We start from the raw sequence: 24,519 nt of genomic DNA on the forward strand, positions 1-24,519 counted from the left end.
TTCTTTGTGAATATAGATGGTGGTGAAATAGCCGAAAGTTACTTTTAAGATATTAAGATATAATATGTATATACGTATGCAATTTTGAAATTTTGGAACATATTTCGATAGAAAATTGAAATATTTATGTATATCCTGGCCTTTTAGAGATAGTACGTTCGTTAAGGGAAAAGCGATATATATATCATATACGTATATAAAATATAATAATAAGAGAAAGAAAAAGAGGAAGCTCCATATTTAACTGAGAATATTCATTGGCTAGAGGAGTAATTTCTCTTTTTTGATACCTATTATTCGACACTTTAGAAAGCAGTGTTCAAAGGAGAATAGACTTGCTTACCCTTGTAGAATTCAACAGTCTTTTCAGCTCTGGAAGCAATACCTTGTGGAGTGAAATCGAACTTCTCGTAGACGGCTGGACCCTTACCGGAGGCACCGAATCTGTTCAAACCGAATTGTTGGTGAGAGTACTTAGCCCAACCGGAAGTGGACAAGACTTCGACGGACAAGATTGGGACACCATCTGGTAGAACGGACAATTGGTATTCCTTTGGTTGTTGGTCAAAGGTGTGGAAGTCTGGTAGAGAGACGATACGGGCCTTGATGTTCTTTTCAGCCAAAACCTTAGCAGCTTCGACGGCAATACCAACTTCGGAACCAGTGGAGACGATGGCGATGTCTGGTTGTTCGACGTCTTGCAAGACGTAACCACCCTTGGCGGCCTTTTCGATGGAAGAGCCTTCCAATTGAGGCAAGTTTTGTCTAGATAGAGCAATGACGGCTGGAGTGTGCTTGCTCTTCAAGGCGACCTTGTAAGCAGCGGAAACTTCGTTACCGTCAGCTGGTCTCCAAACTTGCAAGTTTGGAAGAGCTCTGAAGTGGGCCAAAGTTTCGATAGGTTGATGGGTTGGACCATCTTCACCTAGACCGATGGAGTCGTGAGTGGCGACCCAGATGACTGGGTGACCGGACAAAGCGGACAATCTCAAGGCACCAGCGGCGTAAGAGACGAAGTTCAAGAAAGTACCACCGTATGGCTTGTAGTTAGCACCGAAAGCGGAGATACCGTTCATGATGGCACCCATACCGTGTTCACGGACACCGTATCTGATGTATCTACCGGTGTAGTCACCTAGACCGGAGGAGGGAGCTTGGAAGTCGACAACTTCCTTGGTTCTAGTCAAGTTAGATGGGGTCAAATCGGCGGAACCACCAATCAATTCTGGAATGTCTTCGAAGATGTTTTGCAATAGGAGCTCGGACAACTTTCTGGAAGCGACGGCGGAGTCCTTTGGAGTGTAAGTTGGCAACTTGTTTTCCCAACCAGTTGGCAATTCACCTGCAAGTCTTCTCTTGATTTCGGCACCCAATTCTGGGAACTTGGCGGAGTAGGCCTCGAATAGAGCGTTCCACTTGTTGTTGGCTTCGATACCAGGTTCGATGGTGGACTTGTTGTATAGGTCGTAGACTTCTTGTGGGACGACGAAGGATTCTTCAGGGTTGAAGCCGAACTTGGTCTTCAATTGCTTGATATCGTCGGCCTTCAATGGGGCACCGTGGACGGCGTGGGTACCGGCTTGTAGGGAACCGAAACCGATGGTGGTGACCAATTTGATCAAAGTTGGCTTGTCGGAGCGCTTGGCTTGCTCCAAGGCCTTGCTGATGGAGTCCAGATCGTCGTTACCGTTTTCGACGCTCAACACTTCCCAGCCGTAGGCCTCGTATCTCTTGCCAACATCTTCGTCGAAAGACACGTTGGTGTTACCATCGATGGTGATCTTGTTGTCGTCGTAAAAGGCAATCAAGTTCTTCAATTTCAAATGGCCAGCCAAAGAACAAGCTTCAGATGAAACACCTTCTTGCAAACAACCGTCACCCAAAAACACGTATGTGAATGAGTCAGACAATTCAAAGTCTGGCTTGTTGTAAGTGGCAGCAAAGTTGGCCTGAGCAATAGCCAAACCAACAGCGTTAGAGATACCTTGACCCAATGGACCAGTAGTCACTTCGACACCTGGCAATTCGAATTCTGGGTGACCTGGAGTCTTGGAGCCCAAGTGTCTGAATTGCTTCAAATCCTCAATGGAGAAGTCGTATCCAAACAGATGCAACAAGGAGTACAACAATGCACATGCGTGACCGTTAGACAAAACAAATCTGTCACGGTTGATCCATTCTGGGTTCTTTGGGTTCAATCTCATTTGCTTCCACACAACATGGGCTGCTGGGGCTAGACCCAATGGAGCACCTGGGTGACCAGAGTTGGCTGATGCAACTTGGTCAACAGACAACAATCTGATAGTGTTGATAGCTAGACGATCGATATCGGAATATTGAGACATTATGATGGTTTTGGTTGTGGTTCTGGTTCTGGTCTTCCTTCCACTTGCAACTCCTACTGAATCTACACAAGTACAATTACACCTATACTACCTATTATATTACAACAAAATATAATTTAATCTAACAGAAATCAATTCAATCAAATCAAATCAAATCCACTCCAATCCCTCTCTCTATCCAATCCTTATAAACCAAAACTCGCACCCACATACTTCCCCAATGTGTGGCAAATGTTTCTTATTAATGCGTTTTATAATTTCATATATATAGGATACGCACACGATTACCCGATTTCCCGATTTCCCAATTTCCTGGGCTATTTTTTTTTTTCATCATCATGAAAAAAAAAATGTGTAATGCCGTTCCAACCCTTTTTTAACAACGCAAAGGCAAAGGCATTGTTGGACTGAGAAGCTGCCGCAGAAGAGGAGAGCGAGAGAGCGAGAGAGCGAGAGAGCGAGAGAGGAGCGGAAAGATGGATGGAGTGTCTAGGCCAGCTGCTTGCTTGCTTCACGAGGGAAAGAAAGGTCTTGTCTTGCTTCAGGCGAGACCAGACGAGACCAGACGAGACCAGACGAGACGTAAGCAGGGCCTCCAAGTAGAGGACCGAAGCAAAGGTGGTCATGTGTAATTGTAAAAAACAGTTCTCGGGTATGGTTCTTGTATTATGTAATAAATACTGCTTTACTTTTCTGGACTCTTACTTTTCTGAGCTTGCTTGCTTGCTTACTTGCTTACTTTTTCTAAAGCCTCGCCTGGCCTCGCCTTTAAGCATGACTGGTAGCAAGCGAGCAAGCAATGGTATACCATGGGTAAAACAGTTGTTCTATATGAGGTTTGTAAAAAGTACACGCGTGGGGGGCTAGCTATGGCCGTGGTTGTGGTTGCTGGCGATTTCTACGTCCAGGATGAACGAGCCCTCGCTGTTGGAGTCCGAGGAAACGCTCAATCTTGAGTGGAATGGGTCACGTGACTCGGAAATTGCGTACGAGCCCATGGTGTTGTAGCTATCGCGTCGTATGTCGCGGTTTTCGGCGTCGGCATGGGATTGAGCGTAGCTCTGGCGCTGCTCGATATCCAGGACCGAATTGGAGTGACCAGCAGTTCCAATTAGAGAGGTATCCTGGATGTTCGAGAGCTGTCCGGCTGAGCCACCGGCTGAGCCACCGGCTGCATCTTGGCGGTATTCCTGTTGCCTTTGCTCTTGGCTGCGGCCTTGGCTTTGGCCTTGTCTTTGGCCTTGTCTTTGTTCTTGGCCTTGGTTTTGGCCTTGCTCTTGCTCGTGCTCTTCTCCCTCCTCTTCGGCAAGTTCATCGATTTGCACCAATTTCGGTCTAGCACGTATAGCCGTTGTCAGATTTGGACCATCGGACCCCGGAGAATCTCTGCCCTTGTCGCCAGTAGCAGCAGCACGGACGCTGTCGACATTGTCCACGTCGTCGTCATCGTCGTCGTCATCGCCAAGAATACTGGATCCCAACGTGATGTGCGACTTGCGGTCCGAATCCTGGTAAAACTTTCTTCCGCCTCTTCCAGGACCCTTGCGCAGATTTTTCTTGGTGAGATTCGTGGTGACACCAGGGATATACGCCACGGGAATAATATTCGAGGCAGTACTCGTCTGGATCGTCGCAGCACTGCTTCTGTTCCGCTTGTTTCTTGCTCTGACGTGAGCCGAATTGGTAGATCCCGAGCGCAGCATGCCCGGATGGAGTGGAGACCCGCCTCCCGACACAACAGGATGCATGTCTTTCTCCATGTACTCTGAATCTGGTGGCAGCGCAGATCTCTTGCGCTTGTAGTATCTATAGTACATGAACGCCAGCACAGCAATGATCAAAACCCCCGCCACACCGCCAACCACACCGCCAACAATAGGTCCGACCTTATTGGAAGAGGATGATGACGAAGAAGAGGGACTGGCGATCAGAGACGACGAGGCCGGCGACGACCCGCCGCCGCTGCTGCTAGATGCTTTTTTCTCGCAATACGTCCTTGGACATTGCGTACACGTCAACGATGTAGTCACACAATACTCGTCATCTGCACACTTGGGACAGGAAACGTTGTTGTCGCACGATACACAGCCATTCTGCAGCGACGATGATGATGAGGAATCTGGCGACTTTGACGCATCCGAAGAATTGGCCGCCGAACTGGAGCTAGTAGACGTACTACTACTACTACTAGACGACGAATTTTCTGACATTCCAGGTGAACTTGATCGTTAAATTTCTGAGACTGAGGCCCTGCTTGCGGTAAACTCAGGTATATCGATGATATTGGACCCGTGAAGTACAACAGCGTAGCCAAAAAAAATAATATAAAATAAAATACAATCGTGTATATTATAATATAGTGTAAAGGAATGGATAACGTACGGACGGACGTTAGGCTAGCTGATCGGAACGAAGGTGAGAGTAGTCTCTTGTGTTGAAGTAGAAGTTGAAGTTGAAGAAGTAGAAGCAGGAAAAGAAGACAGAAAAAAAAACCCTGGGACGTTGGGGATTAGATATACTATCCTTCGGTGGATGGGGTATGGATCGCTTGAGGCTCGCACTAACTGATTGATTGGTTCTCTTGGCGGATTAATCGGACACTTTAACCCCCCGTAATCCCAAAACCGTCTGTGTACTCTTGTTTTATAAAAGATCAAAGTATTTAACCAATTTCTCTAGTGCAACAGAATGGGCTTTTTTTTTTTTCAAGCATATAGAGAGTAGAGAGTAGAGAGTAGAGTTTAGATCTTATGAGAAAGAAGAAAAAAAAAAAGCGAATACAATTAATACACCACACACTTCCAGAGAATCGCAGAATCAGAGAATGACAGAAAATCAGCAACTCCAGATCCAGGGGAATACCTGCGTGAAACCGAGTAACACAACAAGGAAGAAGAGGCAAAAAGAGGAAGAGCAAGAGGAAGAGCAATTTTGTCTGTTGCATGCCTTTCTGTACCCGAACATATATGCCACTGCTCTTTTGTTGTTTTTTTTTTTTTGGTCTGCCTCATCTCAGATTCCAAACGCTGCATTCTGTGAGATCTCAGATCTCTACGGATTCAAGCACCATACCGTTGTCGACAAGCCCAAGAAATTCATACAAAAAAGTAAAAGTAAATCAAACACACAAACGCACCAGCGCAAAAGGGTAGCGTAGTAGCGCAGCGTAGTGTAGCGCAGCGTAGTGTAGCGCAGCGTAGTGTAGTGTGTGTGTGTGTGTATCTCCGAATGGTTTCTTCTTGTGCTTCTACCTGTGTTTCTGGCACAGTGGTATGGTGTGTTTTGTTTTTTTTTTATTTTTCTTGTTTTTTTTTGTTTTTCTTGGTTTGGTTTCCCATTCCCAGTGTATCGGGATGGGTCCTACGGACGTTTCAGGGGTAGTGTCCGGTTTTGTCAGGAATGAACCCTCGCTCGCATTCGGTGCTACGCTTTTTTTTCCTGTTTTGCACCCTTGGGGCGTTAGCATGGAAAAAGTAAAGAGGAGATAAAGCAGTGAGAAGCGGTGAGAAGCGGCGGAAAGCGATGGGAGACAGAAACGCGGGTGGGAGGCCCGAAACGCGAAACCGAATGGGAGGGAGCGATGCTAAATATAGGAAACGAGGGAAAAAAGGGTTTGTTGTTGTTGTTGTTGTTTACTTACTGTCTGTTTGTTTGTTTGATTTTCTGGGATGTTGGTCACGTGATTTGTTTTGTGTGTGCATTCTTGTATTCTTGTATTCTTGTATTCTTGTTTTTCTTGGTACCTCGGCGAAGCGTCCGCGTCGATCGGTGGTGACTCCAGAGGTTATACCTCTACAGTGAGCGCCGTCTCTCCAGTCATTGGTTCTCTTGGGGTACCCCAGGGGTACCCTCCTTGTCATAAACGCCGCCTTATATAATGAGAGGGAAAGCCATGTATAATATGATGTCCGTGCGCTTGCCTATGCCATTGCCTATTCCCTTGCCTATGTCTGCTGCGTGGAATGGTGGGAAGTAGAGGAAGAAAAAAAAAAAAAAAACATAAGGCAGTGAAATTTCAACTACAAAGTGTGTATATTGTATAAAAGTGAGCATGAGCATCACTAGTACGCAGAGGCTCCAGATCTGACGCAACAGACCATTCTCTCTCTCCCTCCCCCTCACCAAGCTAAATCATCATCCGCCATGCAAATCAACAGCTCGCCGCTAAAGGAAGACCAATTGTCCTTTGACGAACGCTCGGTGCGCCAGACTGCCGAAAACCTTATCGAATCGGTCAAGAACTGGAAAAAGGGCAAGTGCTACAAGTTCAGCTTGAACGCAGACAATTGCACCGAGGACTCGAAATGTGAGGTCCAAACTTACGGACAAACCATTGATGGCGACTACTGGCTGTGCAGGCAGTCCCAGCACAAGATTTCTCCCGAAAACTACAGACGTTTCGTGCAAGTGCTCAACGGCAGTAAGTGGGATGCGGATGCCCAGAAGTGGGTCCTTGCGGATCGCGCTGCCAGATCGAAGATGGAACAACAGTACATAGAGACGCTCTCCAAGTGTCGCGTGGAAAAGCTGGTACCCCCTGTCAAGGAGGGAGAAGAAGAAGAAGAGGAGCAGCAGCAGCAGCCTCCTTTGGACCAGACTGTACCCTTTGGCTGGGTCCTCGTCAATTTGGAGTACGAACTCGGGAAACCGCTAGCCACCAGAGAGTTCAACGAATGGGTCTGTCCGCTGCTACCCGCAACAGTGACAGCCCCAGGGGCTGGGGCTGGGGCTGGGGCTGGGCCAGCTCTGGAAACCAGTTACGTCGTTTCGGCTGTAGCTGACCATCCAATCCGCGATCCCGTACACCACACCCACGCCTACTACGCTAGCGTCGAACAACTCAAATACGACCATTCAAGTCACGTGCTCGTGTGGACCATGTGCACTACCAGTGACGCAGGCGGCAATGTGCCAAAATGGATCCAAAACGCTACCATCGCGCGCACCGTAGCCAAGGATGTTCCGTACCTCATCAATTGGCTGAAGTGAGGGAGTTTAAACTGGAAGCTGGCCGTATAACAAAACAAAACAAAAAATTATGGGAAGCTCAGGCAAAGTGCTCGCTGGGAAACAGCCTCACCTTCCTTCCCCTCCCCTCTCAGCCAAAAACAGGACTATAATGAATGAGACACAGAAACAGAAAGGCAACCTAAAAAAGTGGGGTTGCCAATATCTGCCACAATATGCACACCTTGTTCCGGTGCTCCTAGTGCGGGGCGACAGTTCTCACTCTGTGCTTGTATGTTTGTGTTTTTGTGTGTTTTGTGTTTGTGTTCAGTACAGTTCCTGCTCCGCTGTGGGGCTGACTACCCCTCATGTCACTAGGTACGGCTCGATTCCTCCCTCTCTCCCTCTCCCCGGTTTTTTTTTTCTCTCTCTCCCTCTCTTTCTCGCTCATTCTCTGTTTCCACCTGCCAAACAGGTTTGGAACGAATCCAGATAGATAGATACACGCGCTGATTGTTTATGGATCCAGTTCGTTTTTTTTTTTTCCTTTCCTTCTTTTGTTACTTTATTTTTCTGGTTTCTCCCCGCCCCACTACGGCGGGCAAACACGGACGGTACGTCTAAAATCGGAGTTTCTCTTGGCCTGGGTTACCACTGGTCCCCTGCAGTCTGCTCGGTTCTTGTCGTTTTCATCTATTTCATTTACACTTGCTTCCACTTGCACTTACACTTTCCATAGTGTATATGATGATCACCAATGGTGGAGAAACCTTTTTTTGATCGCGCTCTTTTTTCGTAGAGGGGTAATCTCGCACCAAATATGAAAAAAAAAAGAGTGCGGAGTCAGATACAATACACACCCTTCAGCTGGACAGGGGATTATCTTCGTTAACTTGACTGATGGGTAGAGTTAGTTGGTCATTATTACGCAATTCTTCTTCACCTTGTTACACTCGCAGGAAAGAAAGAAAAAAAAAAATAGACGTCTTCCTGTTCCTACGAATCTTAGGCAATTCCGTATCTCAATTGAGTGAAAGGTGAAGCGTTGAATTAGGCACACACACGTTTCGAAAAGATATAAAATGGCATCCATTTTTTTCCTGATCTCGGACCTTCTTGTCGTGGTGTGAAGTCTTGTTATTGCCAATATATTTCCTCTTCTTCTTTTGTAGATACAAAACCATCGGCAAATACTGAATCTCAGACTATAGCCTACTTCTTTTTTTAAGGGAAACTTACACTATCACAGCGCGTCTTCAGTTTTTTTATTTTCTTTCTCTCTCTACACAGTAAAGAAGAAGAAGAAAATCAATAATATTCAAAAATCGGAACTTAGCTCAGTCAAGTCCGAAGCTCATCATCACCATATTTTAAGGTTACCTTTTCATTTTTTCAGTCTCGAATCGTAAAAGGGCTTTAATTTTTTAGGGTAAAATAAAGAAAATCAGACACAGGCACACAGGCACAGAAAATATCACGCAACAATGCTTAGATTAACTAACGCCAGAACATTTGTCAAGCCATTGCGCGCCACTGCATTCGGTTCCTTCAGAACGATGGCCTCTGTTGCTATTCCAGAAAAGCAAAAGGGTGTTATTTTCTACGAAAATGGTGGTAAACTAGAATACAAGGACATTCCAGTTCCAAAGCCAAAGCCAAACGAAATCTTGATCAACGTCAAGTACTCTGGTGTGTGTCACACAGATTTGCACGCCTGGAAGGGTGACTGGCCATTGGCCACCAAGTTGCCTTTGGTCGGTGGTCACGAAGGTGCCGGTGTCGTTGTCGCCATGGGTGAAAACGTTAAGGGCTGGGAAATCGGTGACTATGCCGGTATCAAGTGGTTGAACGGTTCTTGTATGTCCTGTGAATTCTGTGAATTGTCCAACGAATCTAACTGTCCAGACGCCGACTTGTCCGGTTACACCCACGACGGTTCCTTCCAACAATACGCTACTGCAGATGCTGTGCAAGCTGCAAGAATTCCAAAGGGTACCGATTTGGCTGAAATCGCCCCAATCTTGTGTGCTGGTGTTACCGTCTACAAGGCTTTAAAGACCGCTGGCTTGAAGGCTGGTGACTGGGTCGCCATCTCTGGTGCCGCTGGTGGTCTAGGTTCCTTGGCTGTCCAATACGCCAAGGCAATGGGTTACAGAGTTGTCGGTATTGATGGTGGTGAAGAAAAGGGTAAGTTGGCCAAGCAATTGGGTGCCGAAGCCTTCGTTGACTTCACCAAGACCAAGGACATGATTGGTGAAATCCAAGAAATCACCAACGGTGGTCCACACGGTGTCATCAACGTCTCCGTCTCCGAAGCCGCCATGAACGCTTCCACCCAATACGTCAGACCAACTGGTACTGTCGTGTTGGTTGGTTTGCCAGCCGGTGCAGTCATCAAGTCTGAGGTCTTCTCCCACGTCGTTAAGTCCATTGCCATCAAGGGTTCTTACGTCGGTAACAGAGCTGACACCAGAGAAGCCATTGAGTTCTTCGCTGCTGGTAAGGTTAAGTCTCCAATTAAGGTTGTTGGCTTGTCTGAATTGCCAAAGGTTTACGAACTAATGGAACAAGGTAAGATCTTGGGTAGATACGTCGTCGACACTGAAAAATAAGGGTGATAATAATATAAAAAAAAAAACTGTAGACTTTTTACTCCAGTTTATTTCTTCTATCTTTTTACTCGATTTTTTTTTTCTAATTCTCTCTCTTGAAGAAGAGAAGTCTATTATGTTTGATGTCCCATGAATTTTATGAAAGGAAAGTACTTTTTAGTTATTTTTAGTTGCTTGAAGGTTGACAAAAAAATAAAAACAAAAATCATCAGAATATGGCGGCCACTATCTTAGTCTCAAAAGGAAATATCTTCTACTGGATCTGAAGTATCCTAGATTCTAAGATATGCCAACGCTTTTAAGCTTCTATATATAAATAAAAACCTACTACTATATAACATTCTTAAAAAAATATACACTTATTTTTTTTTTTACTACTAGTAAGATGACTTATTTTGATTCATCATAAAACGTAATGTCTTTTTACTTTCTATCTTTTTTTTTATTTTTGTTATTTATTTTAAAGCTTTTACATACTAAAATAGTAGAAAGTCATATTTTATATGCAAATCTTAAAAAAAAAAAAGAGGTCATAATAAAATAAATATGTCTAGTCTTGATATCTTCATCCTAATGCGTCTTACCTCTAAGATAATCCCAAAAAAGAGATAACGATCCTTTACCCATGTCTTCAAACTTCGGTGTACTAAGATGATATTTTTTGCTCAGCCCAGATATTAATTGATACTTTTCCTTGATTGATTTATTTGGCTTTAGCTCACTAACGTAGCTCTCGAAAGGTTCTTGTACTTCCCCAAAAGTCGGCGAACCCCCAGGTTTGTTCATATCTAGTACGAAATCTTTAGATTTGATCATCTGTGAATCAACCGATAGGCCACTGTTCATATCGAAGCTTTTGGTTTTTTTGAAGACGGACTTAAATGTTTTCCATTTCTTGGAAGAGTTATCTTCATGCAATTCACTGACCCATTCTGGATCCTGCAATATGATCTCATCTTCAATGGAGTCAATTTTAGTAAACAAAGATTCCATTTCTGACCGAAATTCTTGAAAGATACTCGAGGCACGAGACCTCCCTCCAGATTCTGTATATGATGATTGCGGCATGTGTTTAAAATCTTGAAACTAAAATGTTTCTTTTGTATTAGACTTGAAGAATGCTATACTAGTTCTAATTGTCTTAGCTTTATTATTTGTATCAACTATTGGATTATTCCTTGGAAACGAAGTTGAAACGGACCTTCTTTAATATATATATGTGTTTTTTGTTATTTTCTTTCCTTGTACTCAAGAATAGAATAAAATGAAATGCGTTTTGCTTTGTGTATATATTCCTTTTGAACGTAATAAAGTTTGCTTATACTGAATGTGTTTGCGAGTTACGGAATTACTCTCTTTAACCGAAAGTTCGTTTCTAGTTTGTAATCAAGCTATATCTATGAGCCCAAGTCCTTGTCCATGAAGGCACGACATTGTGTCATTCTTTTAATGAAAGTGCCATTTTATCTGAATTTATATATATATATATATATATGACATGTGTCTGTCGTGCATTTCATTTGTAAATTTGTCTCCATCCAAGACGCTGACACTGGCGCGTCAGATTTGGTAGTCATTTCTTTTCTCCGGCGAATGATGTGCGAAATCGAAGAAAGTCGAAAATCAATCATTCGAACAATGTATTTTATATATAGACATGGCTCATAGTATACAAAACGACAAGAAATAAAAAGGAAAAGCACAACTAAAGGGCGAAGCAGCTTAAACAAATATACGGAATTGTTAAGGCATTTGTGATTCTTATCATTGAAACCCTTTTCACCTCCTTTGTCTTTGTTTTCTGTTCTGATATTTTGGGAATTTGTTTTTGTTAGTGTCTGTGCACAATGAGCATTGCTCTTCGTTCATACAAGCTAGTAATAGGGCTTATAGTGCTTCTGGGGTTAACAGGTATAATAGAGGTCTTTTTGAATTCGTCTCTCAATACCTTAAACGATGGAAACTCTAAACTAGATCCAAAACCAATAACATCACCGGGGCACGACGGAGACAACGGTAGGGGCGATAACGGTGGGGACGACGATGAGAGTTTACCATTCTGTTCCGTGGTGAATCCGATCACGGGTAGTTTCATAGATTTATCATGGCTCTCGAGCAATCCAAATGAAAGTCCGAACGGAGGTGACAGAAATAGACAAGATCAGTCGAAAACAAGATGGCTAGTGAAGGGTTGGGAATACAATACAAACTTTACGTTAGGAATTTGCTCATCATCGGTTGGAAAGGAGTTGGAAGATAAACTTAGCGATACCACTGGTGCATATTACGTGGATCACAACAAGCCAGACCATTTCATTTCCATTGGGGAGTATAGCAGCAAGCCGCGTTTTACCGGCAAGAAGCTTACATTGACGTATGAAAATGGGGATACTTGTCCGAATGGAGTTGACAAGAAGAGCACATTAATCAACTTTATATGTGACAAGGAGGTTCCTACGAAGGCTCAAGTAAGTTTTGTCGGGCAGCTACACAATTGTTCATACTTTTTCGAGGTCCGTAGCGTTCATGCTTGTCCGATATCCAATGTTGGTAACGACATCAATGCTGTGGGTATATTCGCCAGCATAGTGATCGTTTTTCTGTTGATAGAGATTATGAGACGTGTTGTATATGAATTACTTGTAGTCGAGAGAAGGCGACACATTGACATGGACAATATGGATGAGGTGGTCAGATGGGCGAATGCTGAGCAGGAACCATTGTGGAAGAGAGTTCTCAAGGGGATACCATTATTTTCAGAGAAAAGGAACAGCAGACAAGCTGTGCGGTTAAGAACGAGAGAAAACACTGCGCTAAGTATCGATATGGAGCAGCAGAACGAATTACTAGACAGTTTAGACGTAGACGCGGACGCGGACGCAGATAGCACGGACTGAAAAATATGTAGTGTTGTAACAAGCTGCCATATAGACGTAAACATTTTATACTATGAACTTGACTTGGGCCAAGATGAGTGAGTATCGGCCGGCAGAACAACGGAACAACAGAACGAAGCGGAAGAAGAGGATAGAGGAGGGTGGACTGTCTGATGGAGCAGGAACACCCACACATCCATTCCCTTAATTTTTTTTTCTATTTTTTCATTATGCAAAGCTTACCAGCCGAACTTCCCAATTGGGCAGCTAACATATATTACATTACCCGTACATAGCTGCCTCTACTGTTGATGTACGTTAGAGTCAAATTACGTCGAAGATCAATGAGGTACTTCCGGCGAAGTGAGGTTATGTGAGGCTGGCAAACAAGATGGGAGCCCGCCAAACGAGGGTCAAACCACAGCCAAGGCCCAACAACTACTTACTATGCTAAAAATTACAGCAGAGGCAGAGCAGCGAAGCAGGCCAGACTTGAGACCCCCCTCATTCTCCTCCCCACCTTGTACGTAAAAAGAAAGACATACACCGATCTATACCAGAATCCAGCGAGTTGATGATGATATACATATATATTGTATATGTATATTCTTCAATCGAGTGGCGGGATCCTCAGAATATGCCGTAGAATTCAAGCCCTAACCTTCAAAAGCTCTTTTACTTATTAAGGCAATAAAGCCTCGAAACGCACTGTAGATTAAAAAAAAAGTACAGTTAGTTAGAGCAGGCAGTTCTCCCAAGACGTCCGTCTTAGTCAGTATAGCATACAGCATTCTAGCATGACCCAGGCTACACTAGTTTGCCGGCAGGCGAGGCGAGGCGAGGCGAGACGAGACGAGGCCAACGCATATGCTGCAATCACCCAACGGAATTAATTAATTAAGTAGTTACTTACAGTATTGTAATGCCATCCCAGCGTATCCCAGCCTAGTGTATCCCAGCCTAGCCTAGCCTAGGCCAAACCTAGCCCTCTCTAGCCTAGCGCCCAGCAGAAACACCGATGAAGCAAAGAAGTAACAGCAGGAAAGAAAAACAAACACAACAAAAAAAAACAAGCAGCATAGCATCAACAGAAATTTCTAAAGAGAACCAAATTCACCCCAGAAACAACCGCACAAATACGACATCCATCCACCTTTCTTTTATCTTCTTTTTCTGATCTGATAATTAGTTTCATATACAATACGTAGAAACAGGCGCACAGCACCCAGACCTGGCTTCTGCCCCAGTGTATAAGCAATGTAGCATAATTGGAAAAAAAAACGAAAAATACCGAAAATAAGTGGGAAGCTGGGCCACAGGAGTGGGGCGGGATGCGACTGGTTCTGAGCGGGACCGGGTAATAAGGTTGAAAAACTTTGAATTGATGGAATAAGAAACTTCTTTCTTTTCGCTGGCGGGAGAAGGAAAAAAAAAATTTTTTTTTTCCTTCTGTTTAGTACTGGAACATTGAGAAGGCGTGTCAATTTTGAATAATTAGAGTGGTCAAAAAAATTTTTTTTGCTTGGGATACCCTTTTTCGATAATGTAAATTTTTTTTGAATATAAAAGGAGATTGAAAAATTTTTTCTAGCAGAAATGTTTTCAAGTTTTAATTGCAAGTTTCGTTTGAGTATTCAGTTGTATTTTAGTTGATTTGTAGTTTATTTACTAGTATTCTCATAGTTCTAACTCCAAGAGAAGTAACATTAAAGATGGGTAAGGAAAAGTCTCACGTTAACGTTGTCGTTATTGGTCACGTCGATTCTGGTAAGTCTACCACCACTGGTCACTTGATTTACAAGTGTGGTGGTATCGACAAGAGAACTATCGAAAAGTTCGAAAAGGAAGCCGCTGAATTGGGTAAGGGTTCTTTCAAGTACGCTTGGGTTTTGGACAAGTTAAAGGCTGAAAGAGAAAGAGGTATCACCATCGATATCGCTTTGTGGAAGTTCGAAACTCCAAAGTACCAAGTTACCGTTATCGATGCTCCAGGTCACAGAGATTTCATCAAGAACATGATTACTGGTACTTCTCAAGCTGACTGTGCTATCTTGATTATTGCTGGTGGTGTCGGTGAATTCGAAGCCGGTATCTCCAAGGATGGTCAAACCAGAGAACACGCTTTGTTGGCTTACACCTTGGGTGTTAGACAATTGATTGTTGCTATCAACAAGATGGACTCTGTTAAGTGGGATGAATCTCGTTACCAAGAAATTGTTAAGGAAACCTCCAACTTCATCAAGAAGGTCGGTTACAACCCAAAGAATGTTCCATTCGTCCCAATCTCTGGTTGGAACGGTGACAACATGATTGAAGCCACCACCAACGCTCCATGGTACAAGGGTTGGGAAAAGGAAACCAAGGCTGGTACCGTCAAGGGTAAGACCTTGTTGGAAGCTATTGACGCTATCGAACCACCAACCAGACCAACTGACAAGCCATTGAGATTGCCATTGCAAGATGTCTACAAGATCGGTGGTATTGGTACTGTGCCAGTCGGTAGAGTCGAAACCGGTGTCATCAAGCCAGGTATGGTTGTTACCTTCGCCCCAGCCGGTGTCACTACCGAAGTTAAGTCCGTCGAAATGCACCACGAACAATTGGAAGAAGGTCTACCAGGTGACAACGTCGGTTTCAACGTCAAGAACGTTTCCGTTAAGGAAATCAGAAGAGGTAACGTCTGTGGTGACTCCAAGAACGATCCACCAAAGGCTGCTGCTTCTTTCAACGCCACTGTTATCGTCTTGAACCACCCAGGTCAAATCTCTGCTGGTTACTCTCCAGTTTTGGATTGTCACACTGCTCACATTGCTTGTAAGTTCGACGAATTGTTGGAAAAGAACGACAGAAGATCCGGTAAGAAGTTGGAAGACTCTCCAAAGTTCTTGAAGTCTGGTGACGCTGCTTTGGTTAAGTTCGTTCCATCTAAGCCAATGTGTGTTGAAGCATTCTCTGACTACCCACCATTGGGTAGATTCGCTGTCAGAGACATGAGACAAACTGTCGCTGTCGGTGTTATCAAGTCCGTTGAAAAGACTGACAAGGCCGGTAAGGTCACCAAGGCCGCTGTCAAGGCTGGTAAGAAATAAGTTTAACTTAATACTAGATTTATTTTTCCTCGTTAAATTTTTTTTAAATTTTATTATTTTCTATTATTATTTTTAATAGGAGGATAAAGAAAACGTGGTTTTAAGTTTTTTATTCCTTTGTAGAAAGTCAAACCCAATAAACATTAAAATTACAAAAAAAAAGATTAATTCTTTTATAATTCTTCTCTTCTCCTATTGAATAATAGTAGTAGATGTTAGAAAAATGCTTTTCCAGCTATTTAGTATTTAGTTATTCATATAATCTTAACTTAACGTAACTCTCATTATCAAGATTCCAGTTCGTTTCGGACAGAACGACTATTTTTTTTTTTTTTTTTTTTTTTTGTTCTTAGGCTGAGGTTTGTCCTTGCCATTTTCCTAATTGATTTAAGTATTTTTTTTTTTTTTTTCAATACAATTGAAAAAAAAATGTATGTATTGATGCTTTTACACAGCGGAAACTCATCATATGTATAAATGTAACATTTAGTGCAGTAGAATTGGTTAACCAGAACTGTTTATCATCACAACGTATCAAAATATCCATATATCAACTTACACAGCTTAATATGGTCAATACGCTATACTTGTCTAACCTTCCGCCTAGACCCGATTCTTTTAACAAATTTAAGGATATACTTTTATCCACTATTAATCCTTCTTATCGTGCAGGAGATTCAGATTCCAGGTTCAGTTTAAAGGACGCACCGAATAAAGATAGAGTACCATGCATTGATGATAGTTATCAGATTGTGGAAATCTCAAGGTACCGCTCAAGGAAATTGAAGCGATCATGTTTTATTACATTTAAAGATACGGAAAACCGTGATAGATTCATAAAAGATTTTAAAGACAAGCTGAAAGTTCGTGGCAGAAAGGTGCAAATAGAGGTTGCAAAACACGAATCATATGCCGAGTTATACTTCAATGGAGAACTTGAACAGCTAAAACGTGAGGTTCAAGCTAAAAAAGTTAACAAAGAGGTAAGTAAAGGCAATGCGATCGTCCCAGCTACTAAGCTGAATAGACGACTCAGAAGAGCTAGAAGTAAACTAAGGAAGAAAAACTTGGACGAGGAGACTATAAGACGTTTGCTTGACGGCCAAAAGCGTCCTGGACAGGCTAAATCATCCGGAAATACTGCTGAAGGAAAGGGTAAAACGAACGATGTTAAGAAAGCGTCTGCTAAGAAAGTGGTCGAAATTATCAGTAATCCACCTCACAATATCCTATTAGTACAGAATTTACCAAAGGATATTACTCAAGGTGAACTAGAGGAACTTTTCCAATCGTCTGGATTCAAAGAAGTACGCTTGGTTGGCGTTAGAAACCTATGTTTTGTCGAATACAATTCTAGTGAAAATGCCACTAATGTAATAAACCGTCTGGGACACGAGTACTCCCTGAAGGACTCCATTATTAAGATTGGATATGCCAAGAAATAGTGCTATACTAAAACGAACTTTCGGCACGGAGCTGGAAATAATCTGGAAAACGGGATCAAAGGTCGCGAATCTTTAACAGAGTCCGTAAATTTAAGAATCAGAAATAGGAAATATTTACAATCATTACTATAACATATATAGATATATATACAGAAGAAGGTTAACTTCATATACAAAGTACCCTCACTATTTACCAAACACGACAGTTCTCATTGCAGTGAATAGAGTTTCTTTGTTTTTACCTGCAATTTCATCATCTAATCTTTGGTAGTAATTTGGATTTCCGGCTGGCTTGTATAATTTGTCTCCTACGGCATAGTAAGTTTTATATTTGTTGCTCATTATAGCGTTTAGTGAGTTGATTTGTTCCTGAATTTCAACCTCATTGAAGTGCTCTTCTGGTAAAGCTTCTTGAACCTTCTTTAATAAATCTTTTTTCAAACCCAATGGTCCTGATGTTCTGTTGATAATATCCTTGATCTCCGAAAGTGATGGCTTTGTTTGTTCAGAAGATTTAGCCGTCTCAATACCAGCAAGAGGCTTGAATCTATCAAGTTGTGTTTCTCTAAATGAAATTAAATGTTTCACTCTTTCCTTTGGAAACTTTTCTAGCAATCTCACTAGATTCTTGGCACTTTCCTTACTAGCTTGTGACATTTTTTATGGAATCTCTATGAATATTATCGGCCACTTGTCACAACGTCACACTGGCTTGCAGAAAGTACCCAATAGGGACAGGAAATATTATATTATTTTCTTCTTGTTTTGAGATGAACTTCTTCATCTAATTCAAAATATATATCTCTTCTTTCCATTTTTCATGTCTAATTAATGGAAAAAGAAAAAGAAAAAAGACTCACTCACTCTGAAGCACGATAGCACAGCTTAAAGAATACAAGATAGCAATTCGCGTTAATATAATTGTTTATATTCGTTTAAATATATATATAGATATATCGATTACAATTATTAAGCTTCAGTTTCAGCTTCAGCTTGGGAGTTGAATGGCTTCAAATTCTTAGTACCCTCTTCCCAAGAGACGCCTTGGTAAGTGATATCACGAATAGCCTTAATGACATCAGCGACAGAACCTCTGACTTGTTTGGTAGAGTCTCTTTCTCTTAGAGTGATGGAACCATCAGTGACAGAGTCAAAGTCAATAGTAACACCGAATGGAGTACCCAATTCGTCGTTACGAGCGTATCTCTTACCGATAGAGACACCTGATTCGTCAACCTTGAATGGAATTTGCTCCTTTCTTAGGGTTTTAGACACTTCAGCTGTGATCTTAGACAATTCTGGGTTGTTCATCAATGGAACAAGTAGCACCTTAGTTGGGGCAACTAGAGGTGGGAATGACAAAACAGCTCTAGCAGTGTCTTCTGGTCTGCTCCAGAAAGAGTGTTCAAACACGGCGTAGATGATACGACCAATACCGAAAGATGGTTCAATAACATTTGGAACGTATTCTCTGATATGTTCGGTGTTGGTAACCTTTTCAATAGAGATCATCTTATCGTCAACTTCGGCGTCGGCATCCATACCTTCAACCTTCAATGTGATCTTACCATTCTTCTTCAACTCAGCAGAGTAGGACTCTAGCTCTTCTTGGGATAGCGCTAGCAATCTAGCTTCAACCTTTGGTGCATCCTTTCTGAATTTAGGACCAAACAATTTCTTTACCAAAGTGGCTTCCCACTTGGTGACTTGGATTGGCTTTTCCAAAGCTTCTCTCACAACCAACTTTTCCTTTGTCTTGTTAGCGTGAACGGTCAAATCGTATGCAGATCTATCAGCACAACCAACACACTCAATCCAACCGTAAGATGTGTGTAGTTCAGCATCCCAACAGTCAGCAGCGTAATGTGCCATTTCGTTAGCCATATGTTGTCTGAATCTCAGTCTATCAGGGTTAACACCAATTTTCATCAAAAATAGATAGATTCTGGCAATGAAGTAACCCAAAGTTTCGTTGTCAATCATTTTGCTGGCGACAGCTTCACCAATTGTGGTTTCAACTGGGACAGTAGAACCAGATTGTTGCACTTCACGAGGCAAGAACTTCAACTTGATGTCCTTGATTTCGTGGAAACGCTTGTGAGACTTGTCTTCTGGGTCAACAAAGTGTTCGATTTCAGCCATCAAGAACTCACGAACTCTCAAAAGACCGGATCTTGGAGAAATTTCGTTTCTGAATGACTTACCAATAGAGGCGGAAGCAAATGGAGTCTTACCGTTGTTGAATTCCAAAAGCTTGTTGAAGTTCAAGAATTGACCTTGAGCAGTTTCTGGTCTCAAGTAACCCTTATATTGACCGGAAGGACCGATTGCGGTTTCAAACATTAAGTTGAAAGCTCTTGGTGGTTCCAATTTGTCACCAGTAACTGGGTTACCAATGTCATACTTAACCATTAGCTCACCCAATTCAGCACCGGAATAACCGTCAATCTTGGCCAAGATTTCCTCGTATTCCTTCACAACTGCGTCGTCCAACTTGACAGCCTTGATTTCCTTGACCTTCTTCTTTCTCTTCTTCTTGTCAGCGTCAGCTTGAGCTTCTGCGTTAGCATCAGAAGCCAAACCTCTGGCCTCTTTATCACCCTTTAATCTGGCTTCCAAAACTTCTTCAACCAAATGGTCAGCTCTGAAAATTTCACCAGTCTTTGGGTCCTTACACATCCAGTCACTGAACTTATCAACATGACCAGATGTCTTCAAGACTTCGTATGGAGTCAACATAGTGGTGTCAACTTCCAACATGTCTTCTTCTAACACAAAGTGCTTCCTCCAAACATCAACAATGTTAGCTTGGAAAGCACATCCTGGTGGACCATAGTCGTATAGACCAGAAACACCACCGTATAGTTCGAACGCTGGAGCATAGAAGAATCTTCTTTTCAAAACGGATTCAAGACTTTCTCTGCTGAATTCAACCGCCTTTCTGGCAGCATTGATCTCTTCAACACTCATCCTTCTCACTTTAACAGATTGCTTCTTAACCTGCGAGTAAAATCTTTTAGCCACAAACTTAGAAAGCCACAACGTGGATAATTGGGGGTCACTTGACAACTAAACGTACGCAATCAAACACACACACACTCCTTACCAACACATATGTCTGCACCATTCCATTCTCTATATATCAAAAGTTTCAACTTTTCATTTTCAGCTCATGCTAGATTCTCTAAACTTTCGACGATAAAGATGGGTCATTGAAAAATCATTTATTACGCACAATATCCGGGTAACATGAATATATAGAGTGGTGTATCTCTCTCAGTAATATAATGAATGGTGGGGCTTCTTCTCCCATGCGGCTTGCGAGGTTGAATCATGGCATGGACGAGCAATGATGGGGAATGACTTGCGATACTACCTGTGATACCATACTCTGACCGAATTTCAAACATTTCTGACGTGTAGGCCTTGCGGAGGGGCGGTATATATCAATCTACCCTTTTATGGGAATAATCATAAGGCGAAACTACAAGACCTTTGTTCTTTCGAGCTCCACGGAATATGGTTTCAAGAATGTCAATCATCTCTTGTTTGTCGTCTACTAGAAAGTTCATTTTGTTGTTGTTACCAGTACCAAAATCGCACATCATATGTTTATTCTGATAAAAGAACATCACTGTCATCGGGTCATAGAGTTCGTACATTTCGTTGAAATCAGGCACTTCCTGGATGTCACATAGATATATAGCCGCAAAGTTCTTCACTTTTTCTGCGATGGAATATAGGATTTCATCCATTATCATGCATTCTTTATTACTGTCCGTTCCAAACCGAATCACCACTAATCTTTCCTTTTCGGTTACAATGGCTTGGTCAACATGCCATCCTGTGTGTAAATGTGGAAGAAAAACACTACCCATTGAATTCCTTTGCTATTGGCCACAATATCTCCGAGGTCCTAGCTTTCTAAATGCAGCAGCAGCAGCAGAAACGGCGTCTACATTGTTTAAGGTGTTTCGCCAATGTGTTTACTCTTTGATGTGTTTTTTCATATATTGTTCTAAAATCTTAAATATTGAAGATGAACAGAACGTACGTATATTCTGTATAACAACAACATATAGGAATGTTTGAAGAAATGTAACGGTTGTGCAAGTGATAACTAACTTTTGATTGATACTATGTACAAGTTGGTGTAATATACAGCTCTAACTATTTCTTATCCCTTTTCTTAGTAGCCATCTTACCACCCTTTTGCACCTGTGTAGCGTTGGAATTTAGTAGAGACAAGTAATCATCCATACAGAAGTCATCTTCTGTGTTGCTTTCTGGTGTCTTTTCGGTCTTCTTTGCAGATTTGGAGTTTGTTTGAGGGGCAGGCTCCTCCATACTATATACAGATCCGTACTTCTGCTTAAACTTATCGACTCTACCACTGGAGTTTGCATCCATCATTACCATACCATCTCTCGATTGATTCCATAGTGGAGAGTTTCTCTGGTCCTGGATTAGCCTGATTTCATTCTTTGGGAATTGAGAACGGCGTGTGATCACACTACCATCACTGAGCTCTACTTGTACGTCAAATTTGTAGTAAATTGCAGGCCTGGCCTTACCTAAACGGATCTTTCTCAATGGCCTCTTGGGAAGAGAAACTTGATTAACACCATGGTAGGCTCCCGTACTCGCAAATCTTTTAGTGATTAAAGTTCTGAGCATTTGTGTACTTGTCTATACTTCGGTGCGCTTACAGTACTGGTGCAAACACTTATTAATATCTGTTCATCGAATTACTCTTCGCTTTCAGGTCTAATCTTTCAGTTGGCTAAAATTCCAATCTCAGGTTTCAATATTTTTTTCAATCAAAAAATCGTTATCCACGGAAAATGAAAGTGACACCAAAATGATGGCAGATGGTAGGTAGGTGTCCGACTAATCTGTGATTTAATTGAGCACTTACATATTTGGCATACCCGATTATACGCAGTCTTGAAATATATAGCGTTAATTATTGTACAATATGGTTCAATTCCGCAGTTTCTTTTGTTAGCGTAGAGAACTCTCTTGGACCAAACCCTTCAAATAATCCTTCAAGTATTCTGCGGACTCAGAGTTATGCTTGGCTATCTTATCCATAACTTCGTTGAACGAAGCAGTTTTTATGTCAAAAGTATCAGGTTCTGAATTTTCATCTTGCTTACCATCAGATATTTCCGATTTCAATGCCGACTCGCCGGCCTGATCTTCTGCGTCTTCTTGCTCTTCATCTTCTGCCTCTTCCAATAAGGCGTCATCCATCTCTCCATCCTCCACACCATTATCGTCGTTATCTTGGTCCATATCCACGTCCCCATCCGCATCTTGGTCTTTCATCATTGATTCTTTGACGTAGATCATCCTTTTGAAAAATGTCAATTTATGCTCGTTGAATTCATAGTTTCCTTGGACCATGCAACCCAATTCGTACTTAACAATTTTCCGTATCTTCGTTAAATCTAACTCGTTAAACCATCCTGTTAATTCGTTGGCCTCGGGCAAAAACTCCACTTGAGAATATATTTCATTGATGTTAGGTTCTTTCAAAAGTAAGTCTATTTGTAACATTAGATACCATGGAATACTTTTACCGTCAAATTCGAACCTGGGGTCAATTTCTCCAGGCACACTGGATTGGTAGTCCTTTGGTGGAGGAGCTGGCAAATTCTTTTTAATTCTTGGATCTGTTAGTAATCTCCTCTCGATTTTGAAATATTCGGTCTGGTATTTCGCGTACTCATTCGAGGTTCTTGGGTCAATACCGAGCTTGATATAACTGTTTCTCCAAGGGCCCTTCGTGAATCTATATGAGCATAAGGACAATGCGACCTTTAATGTCATATGTAATTCTAAAGGTACAATACCATCAATATGACGTTTGACCCAAATCGGCCTTTTTTCAAATAGCTCATTTAAAATCTTTAGACAGCTTTGTAACTTCTCCAAAAATTTAAAGTCCTTACTCGTTCCAGGATATACCCCAGTCTCTTTAGCCGTTTCAAAGATCCTCACAATTTCCGGATGAGGATGGGTTGGAATTCCAGTTTGTGTGTTGAAGTCGTACACCAATTGTTGAAAATTCTTAATATAAGTTCCTTTGACAGATGATTCACCAGTATCAGACTTTTTGGCATATGGATTGTCTCTGAATTTGTAGATGTATGGAATATTAACCATGGAAAACCTCGGAATAGGTGCTAGTTGCCAATCTCTAGAGGGAATTTTGGAAGTTCGGTCAACAGTCATACTGCTTAAGTTCTCGTAAGGTTTGGTATCAAAGTCTGGTATACTATTCACATAATCTTTGAATTTGTCCCAGTTTAGAGAGTTAAAGCTTTCATTATATTCCTTAGCCGTTGGCACGTTATCTAGACGAATCTGGAAGTCTGACATTTCACGGAATCTTATAGTGTTATTAATGATTGCTACTGGAACCACTCGCAGTTTCTTCTGGTCCGAACACGATGCGATTGCTTCTCGTAAGTTATTGTTATGTTTTGCAAGAGTGCCCTTGGGAAGCGATATCTTCAATAGAATCGATTCATCTCTATTGGGTACCCGTCTACCAATGATAGGATGCTCATTGAAAAATGATGATGCCCCATTTTCATCCTCTTCAAGGTTCAAATGCAATTCCAAACCTGTATCATCTTGGCTTTGCAATGCTTTTTTAATTGAGGACAATCCACCGCACATACTAACTGCTTTTGCTACACTTTCAGGAGAAGGAGACACTTTTAGCGGTACTTCTACACTCGATATTCTAGGTAGATCTAACGTATATTCTCTAGCGTACACCAAACGCTTGTTCCCAACATCATTATTATTTGGCGTCGTTATAGCTGCCTTTGGGAAAGATTCTGACATGTTCGTGATTCAGCTCGTACTTTAACAACGCAACTATTAACAGATTGGAGGACTATTGAAATTAAATATAAATACAAATATATATATACATATATTCATAACCTCCGTATCTGTTTGCTATATGAAACTTATTTAATACATCTTTACAGATAGGAAGGTAAGGTAATCGTGTGTTTACTTTTTGCTGCTGGTGCTTATTCCATTATTTTTTTTTTTTTGGGGACAAAATATGCAATCACGTGACACTAATATGGAGAGAATAGTAAGTTCCGGAGACTGGAGGGGAGGTTGAAATGGGGCGGCGAAGTCATCAACTACAATCGAACCAAGGAATGTTTAGTATA

General features: G+C 42.0%; 14 protein-coding genes across 14 annotated transcripts; 5 read left to right on the forward strand and 9 right to left on the reverse strand.

The window, feature by feature from the left end:
* Positions 1-305: 305 nt before the first annotated feature.
* TKL1 (transketolase TKL1) lies at positions 306-2,345 on the reverse strand (the record flags this gene model as incomplete). Its single annotated transcript, XM_022822052.1, has 1 exon — positions 306-2,345. One exon carries the CDS (start codon positions 2,343-2,345, stop codon positions 306-308), a length of 2,040 nt encoding a protein of 679 aa, XP_022678351.1.
* Positions 2,346-3,208: 863 nt separating this feature from the next.
* OPY2 (Opy2p) lies at positions 3,209-4,555 on the reverse strand (the record flags this gene model as incomplete). The annotated part of the gene is made up of 1 exon (XM_022822053.1): positions 3,209-4,555. One exon carries the CDS (start codon positions 4,553-4,555, stop codon positions 3,209-3,211), a length of 1,347 nt encoding a protein of 448 aa, XP_022678352.1.
* A 1,422-nt stretch (positions 4,556-5,977) lies between these two features.
* KLMA_80304 (uncharacterized protein) lies at positions 5,978-6,205 on the reverse strand (the record flags this gene model as incomplete). Its single annotated transcript, XM_022822054.1, has 1 exon — positions 5,978-6,205. One exon carries the CDS (start codon positions 6,203-6,205, stop codon positions 5,978-5,980), a length of 228 nt encoding a protein of 75 aa, XP_022678353.1.
* A 283-nt stretch (positions 6,206-6,488) lies between these two features.
* KLMA_80305 (uncharacterized protein) lies at positions 6,489-7,334 on the forward strand (the record flags this gene model as incomplete). The annotated part of the gene is made up of 1 exon (XM_022822055.1): positions 6,489-7,334. One exon carries the CDS (start codon positions 6,489-6,491, stop codon positions 7,332-7,334), a length of 846 nt encoding a protein of 281 aa, XP_022678354.1.
* Positions 7,335-8,848: 1,514 nt separating this feature from the next.
* On the forward strand, positions 8,849-9,904 carry ADH3 (zinc-dependent alcohol dehydrogenase; the record flags this gene model as incomplete). Its single annotated transcript, XM_022822056.1, has 1 exon — positions 8,849-9,904. One exon carries the CDS (start codon positions 8,849-8,851, stop codon positions 9,902-9,904), a length of 1,056 nt encoding a protein of 351 aa, XP_022678355.1.
* A 570-nt stretch (positions 9,905-10,474) lies between these two features.
* On the reverse strand, positions 10,475-10,897 carry KLMA_80307 (uncharacterized protein; the record flags this gene model as incomplete). Its single annotated transcript, XM_022822057.1, has 1 exon — positions 10,475-10,897. One exon carries the CDS (start codon positions 10,895-10,897, stop codon positions 10,475-10,477), a length of 423 nt encoding a protein of 140 aa, XP_022678356.1.
* Positions 10,898-11,751: 854 nt separating this feature from the next.
* Positions 11,752-12,801, forward strand: MRL1 (Mrl1p; the record flags this gene model as incomplete). Its single annotated transcript, XM_022822058.1, has 1 exon — positions 11,752-12,801. The coding sequence occupies one exon, from the start codon at positions 11,752-11,754 to the stop codon at positions 12,799-12,801; it is 1,050 nt and encodes a 349-aa protein (XP_022678357.1).
* Positions 12,802-14,492: 1,691 nt separating this feature from the next.
* On the forward strand, positions 14,493-15,869 carry TEF2 (translation elongation factor EF-1 alpha; the record flags this gene model as incomplete). Its single annotated transcript, XM_022822059.1, has 1 exon — positions 14,493-15,869. The coding sequence occupies one exon, from the start codon at positions 14,493-14,495 to the stop codon at positions 15,867-15,869; it is 1,377 nt and encodes a 458-aa protein (XP_022678358.1).
* Positions 15,870-16,438: 569 nt separating this feature from the next.
* MUD1 (Mud1p) lies at positions 16,439-17,314 on the forward strand (the record flags this gene model as incomplete). The annotated part of the gene is made up of 1 exon (XM_022822060.1): positions 16,439-17,314. The coding sequence occupies one exon, from the start codon at positions 16,439-16,441 to the stop codon at positions 17,312-17,314; it is 876 nt and encodes a 291-aa protein (XP_022678359.1).
* Positions 17,315-17,500: 186 nt separating this feature from the next.
* Positions 17,501-17,971, reverse strand: CBP6 (Cbp6p; the record flags this gene model as incomplete). The annotated part of the gene is made up of 1 exon (XM_022822061.1): positions 17,501-17,971. One exon carries the CDS (start codon positions 17,969-17,971, stop codon positions 17,501-17,503), a length of 471 nt encoding a protein of 156 aa, XP_022678360.1.
* Positions 17,972-18,283: 312 nt separating this feature from the next.
* On the reverse strand, positions 18,284-20,284 carry GRS1 (glycine--tRNA ligase; the record flags this gene model as incomplete). The annotated part of the gene is made up of 1 exon (XM_022822063.1): positions 18,284-20,284. The coding sequence occupies one exon, from the start codon at positions 20,282-20,284 to the stop codon at positions 18,284-18,286; it is 2,001 nt and encodes a 666-aa protein (XP_022678361.1).
* Positions 20,285-20,760: 476 nt separating this feature from the next.
* Positions 20,761-21,192, reverse strand: DIB1 (U4/U6-U5 snRNP complex subunit DIB1; the record flags this gene model as incomplete). The annotated part of the gene is made up of 1 exon (XM_022822064.1): positions 20,761-21,192. The coding sequence occupies one exon, from the start codon at positions 21,190-21,192 to the stop codon at positions 20,761-20,763; it is 432 nt and encodes a 143-aa protein (XP_022678362.1).
* Positions 21,193-21,484: 292 nt separating this feature from the next.
* Positions 21,485-21,991, reverse strand: MRPL36 (mitochondrial 54S ribosomal protein bL31m; the record flags this gene model as incomplete). The annotated part of the gene is made up of 1 exon (XM_022822065.1): positions 21,485-21,991. One exon carries the CDS (start codon positions 21,989-21,991, stop codon positions 21,485-21,487), a length of 507 nt encoding a protein of 168 aa, XP_022678363.1.
* Positions 21,992-22,318: 327 nt separating this feature from the next.
* TFC1 (transcription factor TFIIIC subunit TFC1) lies at positions 22,319-24,175 on the reverse strand (the record flags this gene model as incomplete). The annotated part of the gene is made up of 1 exon (XM_022822066.1): positions 22,319-24,175. One exon carries the CDS (start codon positions 24,173-24,175, stop codon positions 22,319-22,321), a length of 1,857 nt encoding a protein of 618 aa, XP_022678364.1.
* Positions 24,176-24,519: the final 344 nt, after the last annotated feature.

This window comes from Kluyveromyces marxianus, chromosome 8 (assembly GCF_001417885.1).
Source record: "Kluyveromyces marxianus DMKU3-1042 DNA, complete genome, chromosome 8".
NCBI classification, from domain to species: Eukaryota; Fungi; Ascomycota; class Saccharomycetes; order Saccharomycetales; family Saccharomycetaceae; genus Kluyveromyces; species Kluyveromyces marxianus.